At 36.8% G+C, this 14,655-nt stretch overlaps 1 protein-coding gene across 2 annotated transcripts in view; it reads left to right on the top strand.

Moving 5' to 3' along the window:
• Nucleotides 1–14,655, top strand: part of BRWD1 (bromodomain and WD repeat domain containing 1) — a 123,926-nt gene that overhangs the window by 19,387 nt on the left and 89,884 nt on the right. For both annotated transcript variants that reach the window (XM_065942844.1, XM_065942845.1), the window contains exons 6-9: nucleotides 1,698–1,796; nucleotides 2,132–2,292; nucleotides 3,349–3,570; nucleotides 8,613–8,713. In XM_065942844.1, the coding sequence (XP_065798916.1) occupies nucleotides 1,698–1,796; nucleotides 2,132–2,292; nucleotides 3,349–3,570; nucleotides 8,613–8,713 (583 nt within the window). The remainder of the gene's footprint in view (nucleotides 1–1,697; nucleotides 1,797–2,131; nucleotides 2,293–3,348; nucleotides 3,571–8,612; nucleotides 8,714–14,655) is intronic.

Raw genomic sequence — 14,655 nt, 5'->3', positions numbered from 1 at the left:
AATGCTAGAGTATTTCATTTGATATTTAGATTCTGCAAGCCCTTTGTTATAAGGGGAAGTGATTTTCTAAATTTGGTAGCATTTTGAAAATGAGCACCAAAAATGTACAATTGCATGGTTCTTTTTCCACCAGTTTAATTTTTTGCAAAATTGTGTGGTAGCAAAATGTTTGGAATTGCTGTTTTTCTGTTAGCTTGGTATAAATCACTTAGACTGAGTATATGTATGTGATACGATCTATGTATACAACGTGGCTTAACTGCTAATGGGCAAGAATGTTGGCTCTTCTGATCCTGAGTATCCGTCACGTTCATCCCTCACGATGATTTTTAAGATCTGTTGCTGTTGTGATGCTGCCTCTTAGATGCCCCACCAGTGTAAAGTTTGACTGAGAAAGAACAACCCTTCCTCTTGGTTCCATGCCAGACTGGTTTGTCAGCGTTAGTTGTTTTTCAGTGCTCTGCCTAGTCACGCCACACTGGCTCGAATCAGGAAACTGTTCATATTCCTCCTTTTTCTGTGTTCTACTCACCTTGTAACTTTCTGTTTTAGGTTGTTATATAGTAGTTGCTTGGGTAGCCTGTTTTCTTCTGTTTTCTTTACTTGTGTCAAGCTCAATGTTGTTTTGTGACAAGCACTGCTTTAGAACTGGCAGACTGTAGAAGAAGCTCTTCAGCAAGCTGTCCTAGGGTAGGGACTATATTTCTCTGTTTGTACTAGTGACACGAGAGGATGCCTTGTAACTGATAATGATAGTGGTAATGAATTCATTCCTGTAAAACATGATATGCCTGTTAGTTTGGGGCACCCGAGGCTCAGTGGAGGTTTATATAATGCCTTTCTTCCCTTCCTCCTTCAGTTGTGCAGAAGCTAGTTTCTAGCACAGCATACTCTGTGCTCAGCTGCTATCTCCTCTAGAGGGGGTTAGACAGTTTTCTTTGTATATTTGCTAAGAGGGATAGAACTTCACAATTAAGTGTTCAGACTCACAGGTCCTACATGTGCTCTTGTGTAAAGGATTGTCTCTGATCCTAAAACAAGAGGAAAGCCATTTGTCAATACTAAGGAGATTAAAGTCATGGTAATATTGGCCAGCATTAATTTTAAACTCAGTAGCATTTAAATAAAGTCAAGGATTTTCATATAAATGAAAAAAAATAAAATTTTCCTTACAAAAACATCCATTTTGGAAAAATTGAATCAGTTGCGATTAAGACATTTATCACTAATGATTGTATGGTGTAATTCTGTGATGAAAAATAAAAATCCATTTGGCATTGAGTAGGACTTGGAATCAAAAGATCTGGTTTTATGGTCCATCTTGACAAGTCATTTGCAGCGGATCTCTTTAAAGGTCCTGGAACCTTTGAGCCTCAGTTACCTCACTTGTAAATTGGCGATAATACCTACCTCACAGGGTTGTTGTGAGGATTCAATGAGATGATGTATGTGGAAAGCACTTTGTAAATTGTAAAGTGCTACACAAATGTTAGTTGTTGTTGTTGTATCTGAGATGTCTTAAATTTTTTTTTTTCTTTCAGAAATAGTCTAATAAACCTCTAGGGCTTTTCTGTTAAAGTATATTAGTTGGTAAACCTTTTAATAAACAGTTTATTACAATATACGTAAGTATTCTATAAAATCTTTCTTGGGGTTAACTTTCAAGATTTTATGTGTATCTAAAATTCATTTTAAAGACTGCAGGCACACAGTTTGGAAGGGCTCTGCCTTTGCTGCTCTTCATAGAGGAAGACCTCCTGAAATGCCGGTGAATTATGGTTCCCCACCAAATCTTGGTAAGTGAGGTTGACTTTTCAGTTGCCCAAGATAATTTTTTAATTTCTTGACCAACTTTGTAACTGCTGTATTACAACTTTAAAGAAGGTGCTGGTAATGTCTCAGATAATTGCTTTCCTAAAATTATTACTAAAAGTAATACAAGGTAATGAAAAACAGTCTTATTTAATAAATCTGTACTAGTGCTTATGGTAGAACAGAATTGGGAAGAAACTTCATTGTTAGGCTTTCTCAAGTGTTAATTTTTGTGGCCCTCTAGAAATTGTTTTGGAGTTTTTCTTAGCTTCTCACATACTGGCTTCCCCTTAATCATTTTCGTGTTTTTATTTCCTAGTGGAGATCCATCGAGGAAAACAACTCACAGGGTGTTCCACTTTTAGCACAGCATTTCCAGGAGCTATGTATCAGCACATAAAAATGCACAGGAGGATTCTTGGACATCTGTCTGCTGTTTACTGTGTAGCATTTGATAGGACAGGACATAGAATCTTTACAGTGAGTTACCATTTTAAAGTCAATTTGGTATCATCTGGAGCACTTAGTGTGCCTCACGATTATCTAGGAAAGCTTAATTAAACCTGTCTTTTCCCTTTCTCAGAAATTTTGACTTGGTCTGGTGTGGGGTCCGTGCATTTTTGCATTTTTATTAAGTATCCCCTGTGATTCTGAAGCAAATAATCAGGCCTTGTATGGTGTTTGTGGATTACCTCTTGCTCATTCTAGACCTACTAAATTAGGTTCTCGTGTGTATTAAACAAAAACAATCCAAAAAATCCCCCTACCTTAATCAGAAAGACCCTCTCCCCTCAAAATCCAAATGTCTACAGGTGATTCTTATTCACATTGATTACTCGTGATCTGGGGAAATTGACTGAAAGATTATTTTATAATTATTATAAAACTACATGTAAATTTTTGGAGTTTAACTTAACATTTCAGTGTTTTAAGGGAAAGTTAGGATGGATAAGAAGTTTAGATTTCATTTTTCCATTGTAGAGATTCACAGTTGATATTCAGATATTTTCTGGATGGATGGATACTGGATGGTACTATAAATTTGAGACTCTATTGCTTAGTTATTTAAAATGAGGGCTTTAGTCCCATTGTTTTTTGTTTTTGAAATTGCCACTTACGCAACTTGTGTCCTAACTAATACTTACCAAGTTATTTAACTTAATGTGAAGGAAACAAACATTTAGCTTTGTTAACTGAAATGGGTGAGCCTTGGACTTTGGTTGGACTTATTATATGGCAGAGAATTTGGAGAAAATAGTATTTATAATAGGTCTAAGCCATAGAAATGAAAACTTCAAGAATGTATCTTTTTTGTTATTTGATTTGAAGGGAAAAAACATTGTAAGTGTTCTTGGCCATCAGATTCATAATTTGAAGAGTATTCTTTTTTTTTTTTTTCCCCAGAGTATTCTGTAGTTGGAAAGAGAGGAGGAGATACAGACATTTAATTTGGGTGACAAGTGAATGGTATTTTTTTTTAATGAAATATAAGACTTTCTGTATTAACATTTTATCTTGGGGTATATTTTTTCTTAGGGTTCAGATGACTGTTTGGTGAAGATTTGGTCAACACACAATGGCCGCCTGTTGTCCACATTAAGAGGTCATTCTGCAGAAATTTCAGATATGGCAGTAAACTATGAGAATACAATGATTGCTGCAGGGAGCTGTGATAAAATAATTAGAGTGTGGTGCCTGAGAACCTGTGCTCCAGTTGCTGTGCTCCAAGGACACACGGGGTCAATTACATCTTTACAGGTAAAACCCCCTTTAGTGTGCACATCGGTGTACTGTCTCCTTTTCCTTTAAATGGTCATTATCTTTGGAGATGAGAAATAGTAAGATATTTAGTAATTACATGATCTATTTTAAATTTAGTAATCAGGAAAATATAATCAATCAGAGTTCCATGAATCTTGGAAGGGTGATGTAATAGATACCTAGTGTAGTTAAGAGTTTTACTGGAATGACTTACTGTTTCCTTTAGGTTTACAGTTGAACTGAGTGAGTGGCAATTATATACTCATGATGACAGGTTAATAATTTTTCTCCTTTAAAATTTGTGGATTTTGATAAGTTGATTAAATTAGCTGAGCTATATTTTTTGTTTATTGTGGACATTAATTTTGAACTGTATAGATGGTAGACAAAATAGTATGATGATCCTTTATGTGTCCATCAGCCCTGGCCAGTTCTTCATCTGTTTCACCTTGTACCTAAAGCAAATGCTAGATTTCATATCATTTCATCTGTAAATGCTTCAGTATGTCTACTGTGTTTTATTAAAAACACAACCAAAAGCATTATCATCACACTTGTTTGTTGATGTTCACATTTCAGAAAGTTTCATAAATAGGCTTCCCTGGTGGCTCAACTGGTAAAGAATCTGTATGCATTGTGGGAGACCTGGGTTCAGTCCCTGGGTTGGTAAGATCCCTGGAGAAGGGAAAGGCTACCTACTCTGGTATTCTGGCCTGGAGAATTCCATGGACTATATTGTCTGTGGTGTCGCAAAGAGTCGCACACAACTCTTTCATAAATAGCATTATTTTATGTAGTTTGTGTGAATTAGGAACCAAAGTCAGTACCTTACAATTGGTTGCTATACATTAAAAGAATTTTACAACAAGTTGCACCATCTTGTCCAATTTTTTTGCAGTTTCTTTGTTGAGGAAATTGGGTTTATAGAGTTTCCACAGTTTGGGTACCATTTGCATCCTTGTGTAGATTAACATCTTTCTTTGTGTTTCTTGTAAGTTGGTTGTTGGGTCCAGAGTAGTAGTTTTATTTAATGCGTATGAGAGTCACTTGGAGGCTTTGTTTAAAACACAGATTGCTAGGCCCCACTGCTTAAGATTTTGTTTGATTCAGAATGCTGGAAGTAGGTGAGGAACATTGATTGAAATTAAAAGATACTTGGTTACCTTGATGCATATGCTCTTCCAGGTGGTCTCTCTGTATGTGTAGTTGCCTTAGATCCATTAGTTCCAAGAATGGTAATATTCAGTCACTTTTTAGAAATTACGTTTTGTTAGTAATTAGGTAATGATTTATAAGGCCTTTTAAGGCATGTTGGTGCCTCTGATTTGAGTTTGATTAAAACAAGGAAAGTGGTTTCATTTTCATATGTGAATTTACCCAGGCTATATGCTGAGTGGCCTATAAATAGATTTGGTGTGAAGTTCTGTGATAAAAGTGACTTTTCTTAACTCCTGTGGTCAATATTTTTAAAGAACAGAGACTGCAAACTTGTTTTTTAAGGATGACAACTAAAATTGGGATTGTGTTTTACTTTGAATATTGGAGGAAAATCTTTGGTTTGCCTATTTATTTTTTGACAGTGAGTATATTGTTCTCTAGATGACTTTATAGATTAAAAATTAATTCAAATCACCGCTATGTTCCACAGGTTTTAAAATTTTAAAGTTTGTTATGAACTTACAGACAATATCACAGCAAATAAGAACATTTATAGTAAGTAGTTGGTGAGCATATCTGTCTTAAAAAAACCATTATGGGATTGTTCATTGTGAGAGTGAAGCTCTGGTCTTCAATGAAAGCCCCATTGTTCTGATAATAGGGGCCCACCTGTATTTATCACCTACCAAATATATCAGAAAATTTACTTGTGTGGTAGTAAGTTTTTATACATCAGGCTTATCTGTGCTTATTAGTGGTTACTCTGAAGTTCAAACACAAGTGCATGATATATTAATCTTTTTCATGTTCTTTGCCCTGTTGTTACTGGCATGTATAAACCATCCTAATTGTAGTAATGGCTTTTTTTTTTTATTAAAAAAAGATAATATTGTTTGCCAAAAAAATTACAGTAGTTAATAGCAAATAATATTGAAAACTTCCATAATCTTACCATTTAGAATAATCACTGTCAGTATTTCAGTACATAACCTTTCTCATGGGTAGCAGTATACAATATCACTTATAATTTACATTCTCAATAGTGTTAGTATTAGACTAACTGGATTAGAGTTAGAACCTTTTGTTTAAGAGTATCAAGTAACATTCTTGAGGAGTAAGAAACATAATGCATAGCTGGAAACTATTAATAGAAAAGTTGGATGAAGGTGAAAAAGTGTCCAGAGTACTAATCAGTTCAGTTGCTCAGTCATGTCTGACTCCTTGCGACCTCGTGGACTGCAGCATGCCAGGCTTTGTCCATCTCCAATTCCTGGAGTTGGCTCAAACTCATGTTCATCGAGTCGGTGATCCCATCCAACCATCTCATCCTCTGTCGTCCCCTTTTCCTCCTGCCTTCAATCTTTACCAGCATCAGAGTCGTTTCTAAGGAGTCAGTTCTTCACCTCAGGTGGCCAAAGTATTGGAGTTTCAGCTTTAGCATCAGTCCTTGCAATGAATATTCAGGACTGATTTCCTTTAGGTTTGATCTCCTTGCAGTCCAAGGGACTCTCAAGAGTCTTCTTCAACACCACAGTTCAAAAGCATCAATTCTTCAGTGCTCAGCTTTCTTTGTGGTCCAACTCGCACATCCATATATTACTTCTGGAAAAACCATAGCGTTGACTAGATGGACCTTTGTTGGCAAAGTTAATGTCTCTGCTTTTTAATATGCTAGGTTGGTCATAGCTTTTCTTCCAAGGAGCAAGCGTCTTTTTAATTTCATGGCTGCAGTCTCCATCTGCAGTGATTTTGGAGCCCAAGAAAATAAAGACTGTCATTGTTTCCATTTCCATTCCATTTCACAAAGCACTAACATAGAAATTATGTAGCCAAGATATGGAAAGCCCAGAGGGAGGAAGCTTGAATTTGAAGGCATTTAGCAGTTTGATAGGTGACTGAAAAGCTTGGCAGACATTTTGACAGACTTGTAGGGTTGGGGAGGATATATCTTGGAAATATCCATGCATAGTAAAATCAGCTATTGATGAAATTTCATCAGAGTACTAGGATTAGTAAAAAGGAAGTTTGAGAACTGAAGCATACGACTGAATTTAGTAGTTCAGTAGATGGTTTTAACAGCAGACTAGATTCTCCTAAGGAAATCAAAGAGAGAATTAATGAGTTGGCAATGAGGCCAGAGAAAAGAAACAAATGGAAGTACCGAGTGAAGAGTTTAGAATGTACCAAAAGAGGTTAATAGAGAGGAAATGCTGAAAAGATTCCACATGTGTATACATATATATGTACCATATGTGTAACTGGAATTCCTGAAGGAGAGAATGAAGCAAAAGCTGTGTTTGTAGTGATAATAGCTGAGAAGTTTGCAAAGTACACTAAAGAAATAAAGCCACAGATTGAAGAAACGCTAAGGTTCCTGAACAGAGTAAATATACAGAAAACTACAACTATGGAATCACAATAAAAGGTGTTTTTTTTTTTTTTTTTTAATGTTTATTTAACTGGTGTGGGTCTAAATTGTAGCATGTGGGATCTAGTTCCCTGACCAGGGATCAAACCTGGAGCTCCCTGTGTTGGGAGTGCAGAGTCTTAGCCACTGGACCACCAGGGAAGTCCCACAATAAAAGTTTTAAAACCAAAGACAAAGAGAAATCTTAAAGTAATCAGAGCAGAAAATACCGAAGGAGCAAGACTGATGGCCAACTTCTCAGTAGAAGCAGTGGAGGTTCATAGACAAAGGAGTGCTTTTCTGAGAGTGCTGATAGGAAATGACTGCAGGTCAAGAATTCTGAACCTACTGAAAATCCACTGAAGTGTAATAAACACTTTTTCAGATAGATTCAGAGTTTCTTAGTGATGGGACAGCACTAAGGGGAATTTGAAATAGTATTCTTCAGGCAGAGAAGGAATGTGATCCCAGGCTTGGAGTAATAAGAAGGAAAGAAAAATTAAAAAAAAAGAAAATGTGTATGGGTAAATGGAAATAAACATTGACTACCTGCAACAAATATCATTTCTTAGGGTTTTAGATTATATATAGAATTAAACTGACAGTAATAAGAGCTTATGTGTTTGGAGTTAACTTCAGTATTAGTGTAGATCTTTCTGTTACTTTATCACATACCACATTCCCTCTCACTTTTGTAGTTTTGTTCATCTTACTCCTTTGCTGAGTGTGTTTTTCTTGTTTTCCTTATAATTCCCTCTCTTATTTTATAAGCTGCCTTGGATGTCTCTGGACCAAATGGATCTTCCTTTCTCTAGCTTGTTTGTGTAGCACAGTTGGAACTTTGTTAAACACAAGTGTTAACCCTACTCTGAAGTTACAATGTAATTCTTTTGTTATATTACTTTTATGGTTTTGTTATTTAAATATTTAAAATGTTGATCACTTGGAATTTATCCTGTGTTATAGTCTGAAGACTGGATCCATTTTTCCCCAGATTGTTGCATAGTTGTCCCTTTACCATTTATGCATTTATGGTTCATCGTTTCCCCGCCTGACTGAGATGGCTCCTTTGTTGTATGTCCTGTGCATTAGGGTCCAGTTTGGACTTCACAGTTTTCCGTTGGTCTTTCTGTCATAATGTACATACTGTGCCCCATAGTTTTAATTATTGAGGCTTTGTGTTAGGTCTTACAGCAACAGGACTAGATCTTTACTTTCTCTTCACAAAAGTTTTTCTGACTGTTCTTATTCATTTCCAAAATAATCTTTTATTGAGATCACATTATATTTATAAATTAGAGATTGATTTTCCTTTTTTTTAATTGGTTATGAGTTCTCACTGTAGTGTCACCTGTATTTTGGATTTCTTGCATGTTACTCAAAGTGTCAATTGAAACTAACTTTGAAAAACTTAAAGTGTAATGTTAGTGGCAGCTCAGGAAACTGATTTGTAAATGTTTTTATTCCTTTTTAGTTCAGCCCCATGGCGAAAGGCTCGCAAAGATACATGGTTTCCACTGGTGCTGATGGGACAGTTTGTTTTTGGCAGTGGGATTTAGAATCCTTGAAATTCAGGTAAGTGGCTGTAATTGTTTAGTAAGTTTTTTCTTTTTTCATGATGTTGCAGTTTAGTCTAAAAATGAAATCTGATTATAAAGAGAAATTATGTATTGTGATTTGCCTTTTTACTTTTGAACTTAATTTTTGATGGATACAGTTCATGTACCATATTGACTGCTGTTTACACTGTACCATTTAGATATTTGGGTATGTTAAAGGGGCAGAGCCATTCTCTCTTAGTGGTCACATGTTTTTGAAAAAGTGATAGTATGTGAAATATTTTGAAAAATGTTAGAAATATACATAATTATATGCATAGGCAGAAATTTAGGCAGGAATTATTTAAGAATCAGACCTGGATTATATAGCCCTACACTGCCCATTATGGTACCCCACTTAGCCACACATCTCTGTTGAACACTTTGGTTGTGGCTGGTGCAATTGAGGAAATCGAATTATTAAATTTTTAACAGATATGATTCAGTAATTATAGAACTTTTAAGCATATTTTGAACAACTTGAGTATGTGAATTAGTTTTTCAACTAGAAGTTTCATGAAATCTCAGTACAGATCAAGTATTTTTGATGAAAACTTTTCAAATTGAGATCTATTATAAGTGTCCAGTATGCTATGGAAGAGTTAAAGGATATACTATGAAAGCAATTCAAATTCTCATTAAAGTTTTATTAACATTGTTGTGGTATTTTGGATATATTGGGCTAAACGGATTAAAACTAATTTTATCTTTTTACTTAAGATGTGGCTGCTAAAAATTTAATGTTAGATATGCAGCTTGCTTTCTTTTTCCTTTGGCGCATGCTATCATCTGGTGGTTTTAGAGCCTGTTCTGTGGCCTTGATAATGGGTTCTCTTACACTCTCTGAGCTTTAATCACCTCAGTTACAGAACAGTGGTTAGTGGGCTTGCTCTTTCTGTGTACTAGGATCCGTGTAAGTTTGGGGGTTAGACAGTCCTCTCACATCCACCCACCTATAACAGCGTTTGTGGAAATACTTGGTATACGATGAGGTACTACAGAAGTAAGATGACAACATTTATGTATGCTAGATTAAAGCTGTTATCTTTTTAAAAAATTTATTCTTAATTGAAGAATAATTGCTTTAAAACATTGTTTTAACTTCCTGCCATACATCAGCATGAATCAGCCGGCCATAGACATGTGATACATATATCAGTCCCCTCCCTCGTGAGCCTCCCGTCCACCTCCCGTCCCCACCCCTCTCGGTTTTTCAGAGCCCTGGTTTGAGCTCCCCGAGTCATGCAGCAAATCCCCATAACTGTTTTACATGTGGTAGTGCATATGTTTCAGTGCTGCTCTCCGTTCATCCCACCCTCTTCTTCCCCCTCCCCAGCCCGTGTCAGTAAGTCTGCTCTCGGTCTCTGTGTCTCCCTTGCCGCCCTGCATATAGGTTCTTCAGCACCATCTTTTTAGATTCCATATTACATGCATTAATATGCGATACTTGTTTTTCTCTTTCTGACTTACTTCACTTATGTATAATAGGATCTAGGTTCATCTACCTTGTTAGAGTTCACTCAGATACGTTTCTTTTTATGGCTGAGTAATATTCCACTGTATGTATGTACCACAGCTGCTTTATCCATTCATCTGTTGATGAACAATCCATGTTGCAACTTCATGACCTAGCTATTATAAATAGTGCTGGAGTGAACATTGGGGTACATGTGTCTTTTTCAATTTTGATTTCCTCAGGCTATATGCCTAATAGTGGAATTTCTGGGTCATATGGTAGTTTTATTCCTAGTTTTTTGTTTTTTTTTTAAGGAATCTCCATACTGTCTTCCATCGTGGCTGTATCAGTTGACATTCCCACCAGCAGTGTTAAGAGGGTTCCCTTTGCTCCACGCCCTCTCCAGCGTTTATTGTTTATGGGTTTTTTGATGATGGCCATTCTGACTGGTATGAGGTGATATCTCATTGTAGTTTGATTTAGATTTCTCTAATAATTTAGAGTGATGTTGAGCATCTTTTCATGTGTTATTAGCCATCTATATGTCTTCTTTGGCGAAACGTTTGTGTAGGTCTTTTCCCCACTTCTTGATCGGGTTGTTTGTTTATCTGATATTGAGTTGAATGAGCTGCTTATGTATTTTGGAAATTAATCCTTTGTCTGTTGTTTTATTTGCTATTATTTTCTCCCATTTTGAGGGTTGTCCTCTTCACCTTGTTAATAGTTTTCTTTGCTGTGCAGAAGCTTTTAAGTTTAATTAGGTCCCACTTACTTATTTTTGTTTTTATTTCCATTACTGTAGGAGGTGAGTCATAGAGGATCTTGCTGTGATTTATGTCATACAGTGTTCTGCCTATGTTTTCCTCTAAGAGTTTTATAGTTTCTGATGTTACATTTAGGTCTTTAATTCATTTTGAGTTTATCTTTGTGTATGGTGTTAGGAAGTGTTTTAATTTCATTCTTCAATTCTTCATTCTCCATTTCTTCCAGCACCACTATTGAAGAGACTATCTTTGCCCCACTGTATATTCTTGCTTCCTTTGTCAAAAGGTGCCCATAGGTGCGTGGGTTGATCTCTGGGCTTTCTGTCTTGTTCATTGGCCTATATTTCTGTTTTTTATCATACTGTCCAGATGACTGTAGCTTTGTAGTATAGTCTGAAGTCAGGAAGGTTGATATCTCCAGCTCCATTGTTCTCTCTCAAGATTGCTTTGGCTGTTTGGGGTCTTTTGTGTTTTCATATGAATTGTGAAATTTTTTGTCCTAATTCTGTGACTAATGTCTTTGGTAACGTGATAGGGATTGCACTGAATCTTTACATTGCATTTGATAGTACAGTCATTTTCACAATACTGATTCTTTCAGCCTAGGAGCATGGAATATCTCTCCATGTGCTAATGTCATCTTTGATTTCTTTTATCAGTCTCATAGTTTTCTGTATACAGGCCTTTTGACTCCTTAGGTAAGTTTATTCCTAAGTATTTTATTCTTTTTGTTGCAATGGTAAATGGGATTGATTCCTTAATTTCTCTTTCTTGTTTTTCATTGTTAGCATATAGGAATGCAAGTGATTTCTAGGTATTGAGTTTGTATCCTGCAACATTACTAAATTCACTTATTAGCTGTAGTAATTTCATGATAGCATCTTCAGGATTTTATATGTATAGTATGATGTCATCTTCAAACAGTGTGAGTTTTGCTGCTTCTTTTCCAACCTGGATTCCTTTTATTTCTTTTTCTTCTGTGATTGCCATAGCTAAGACCTCCAAATCTGTGTTGGATAATAGTGGTGAAAGTGGACACCCTTGTCTTGTTCCTGATCTTAGAGGGAATGTTTTTCATCATTGAGAATAATGTTTGCTGTGGGTTTGTTGTATATAGCCTTTATTATGTTGAGGTAGGTTCGTTCTACGCCCATAAATGGGCAAAATAAGCTTTTGAATGTTGTCAAGAGGTTTTTCTGCATCTGTTGAGGTTATCATATGGTGTTGATCTTTCAGGTTTGTTTTTTTTTTTTTGATCTTTCAGTTTGTTAATATGGTGTATCACATTGATTGATTTGTGTTTATTGAAGAATCTTTGCATTTCTGGGATAACCCCTGCTTGATCATGGTGTATGATCTTTTTAATGTGTTGTTGAATTCTGTTTGCTAGAATTTTGTTGAGGATTTTTGTGTTGATGTTCATCAGTGATACTGGCTTGTAATTTTCTTTTTTTGTGATGTCTTTGTCTGGTTTTGGTATCATGATGATGGTGGATTCATACAATGAGTTTGAAAGTGTTCCTTCGTCTGCAATTATTTGAAAGCGTTTCAGAAGGATTGGCATTAGCTCTACTCTGAATGTTTGATAGAAGTCAGCTGTGAAGCTGTCTGGTTCTGGGCTTTTGTTTTTGGGGAGATTTTTGAATCACAGTTTCAATTTCGCCTAAAGCCAGTAGGTTCAGTTCAGTTCACTCACTCAGTCGTGTATGACTCTTGATGACCCCATGGACTGTAGCATGCCAGGCTTCCCTGTTCATCACCAACTCCCGGAGCTTGCTCAGACTCATGTCCATTGAGACGGTGATGTCATCCAAAAGTCTCATTCTCTGTCATCCCCATCTCCTGTCTTCAGTCTTTTCTAGCATCAGGGTCTTTCCCAATGAGTCAGTTCTTCGCATCAGGTGGCCAAAGTATTGGAGTTTCAGCTTCAGCATCAGACCTTCCAAAGAATATTCGGGATTGATTTCCTTTAGGGTTAACTGGTTTGATCTCCTTTCAGTCCAAGGGACTCTCAAGAGTCTTCTCCAACACCACAGTTCAAAAGCATCAATTCTTCGGTGCTCAGCTTTCTTTGTGGTCCAACTCTCACATCCATACATGACTACTGGAAAAACCATAGCCTTGACTAGATGGACCTTTGTTGGCAAAGTAATGTCTCTGCTTTTTAATATGCTATCTAGGTTGGTCAGAGCTTTTCTTCCAAGGAGCAAATGTCTTAATTTTATGGCTGCAATCACCATCTGCAGTGATTTTGGAGCCCAAGAAAATAAAGTCTGTCATTGTTTCCATTTTTTCCCCATCTATTTGCCATGAAGTGATGGGACCGGATGCCATGATCTTCATTTTCTGAATGTTGAGTTTTAAGCCAACTTTTTTACTCTCCTCTTCCACTTGCATCAAGGGGCTCTTTAGTTCTTCTTCACTTTCTGCCATAAGTGTGGCGTCCTCTGCATATCTGATTATTGATCTTTCTCCCGGCAGTCTTGATTCCAGCTTGTGCTTCATCCAGCCTGGCATTTCGTGTGATGTCTGTCCTCTCCTTGGAAGTTAAATAAGCAGGGTGACAATATACAGCCTTGATGTACTCCTTTCCCAGTTTGGAACCAGTCCATTGTTTCATGCCCAGTTCTAACTGTTGTTTCTTGACCTACATATAGATTTCTCAGGAGGCAGGAAAGGTGTTCTGGTATTCCCATCTCTTTAAGAATTTTCCAGAGTTGGTTGTGATCCACACAGTCAAAGGCTTTGGCATAGTCAATAAAGCAAAAGTAGATGTTTTTCTGGAACTCTCTTGCTTTTCCTGTGATCCAGTGGATGCTGGCAATTTGATTGCTGGTTCCTCTGCCTTTTCTAAGTCCCGTTTGAACATCTGGAAGTTCTTTGTTCACTTACTGTTGAAGCCTCATTTGGAGAATTTTGAGCATTACTTTTCCTAGTGTGTGAGATGAGTGCAATTGTGCGGTAGTTGGAGCATTCTTTGGCATTGCACTTCTTTGGGATTGGAATGAAAACTGACCTTTACCAGTCCTGTGGCCACTGCTGAATTTTCTCAGTTTGCTGACTTATTGAGTACAGCACTTTTCACAGCGTCATCTTTTAGGACTTGAAGTAGCTCAGCTGGAATTCCATCACCTTCACTAGCTTTGTTTGTAGTGATGCTTCCTAAGGCCCATTTGACTTTGGACTCCATGTTGTCTGGCTCTAGGTGAGTGATCACACTATTGTGGTTATTGGGATCATTAAGATTTTTTTTGTACAGTTCTTCTGTGTATTCTTGTCACTTCTTCTTAATATCTTCTGCTTTTGTTAGGTCCATACCATTTCTGTCCTTTATTGTGTCCATCTTTGCATGAAATGTTCCATTGGTATCTCTGATTTTAAGAGATCTCTAGTCTTTCCTATTCTGTTGTTTTCCTCTATTTCTTTGCATTGATCACTGAGGACAGTTTTTTTTATCTCTCCTTGCTGTTCTTTGGAACCTTGCATTCAAATGGGTATATCTTTCCTTTTCTCCTTTGCCTTTAGCTTCTCTTCTTTCCTCAGCTATTTGTAAGGCCTCCTCGGACAGTCATTTTACCTTTTTTGCATTTCTTTTTCTTGTTCCCTGCCTCCTGTACAATGTCACGAACCTCTGTGCATTGTTCTTGGTGCTCTATCAGATCTAATCCCTTGAATCTGTTTGTCACTTATCACATTGTA

The sequence above is a fragment of the Muntiacus reevesi genome, chromosome 8, assembly GCF_963930625.1.
Source record: "Muntiacus reevesi chromosome 8, mMunRee1.1, whole genome shotgun sequence".
Taxonomy (NCBI): domain Eukaryota; kingdom Metazoa; phylum Chordata; class Mammalia; order Artiodactyla; family Cervidae; genus Muntiacus; species Muntiacus reevesi.
This window is presented reverse-complemented; position numbering and strand designations above follow the sequence as displayed.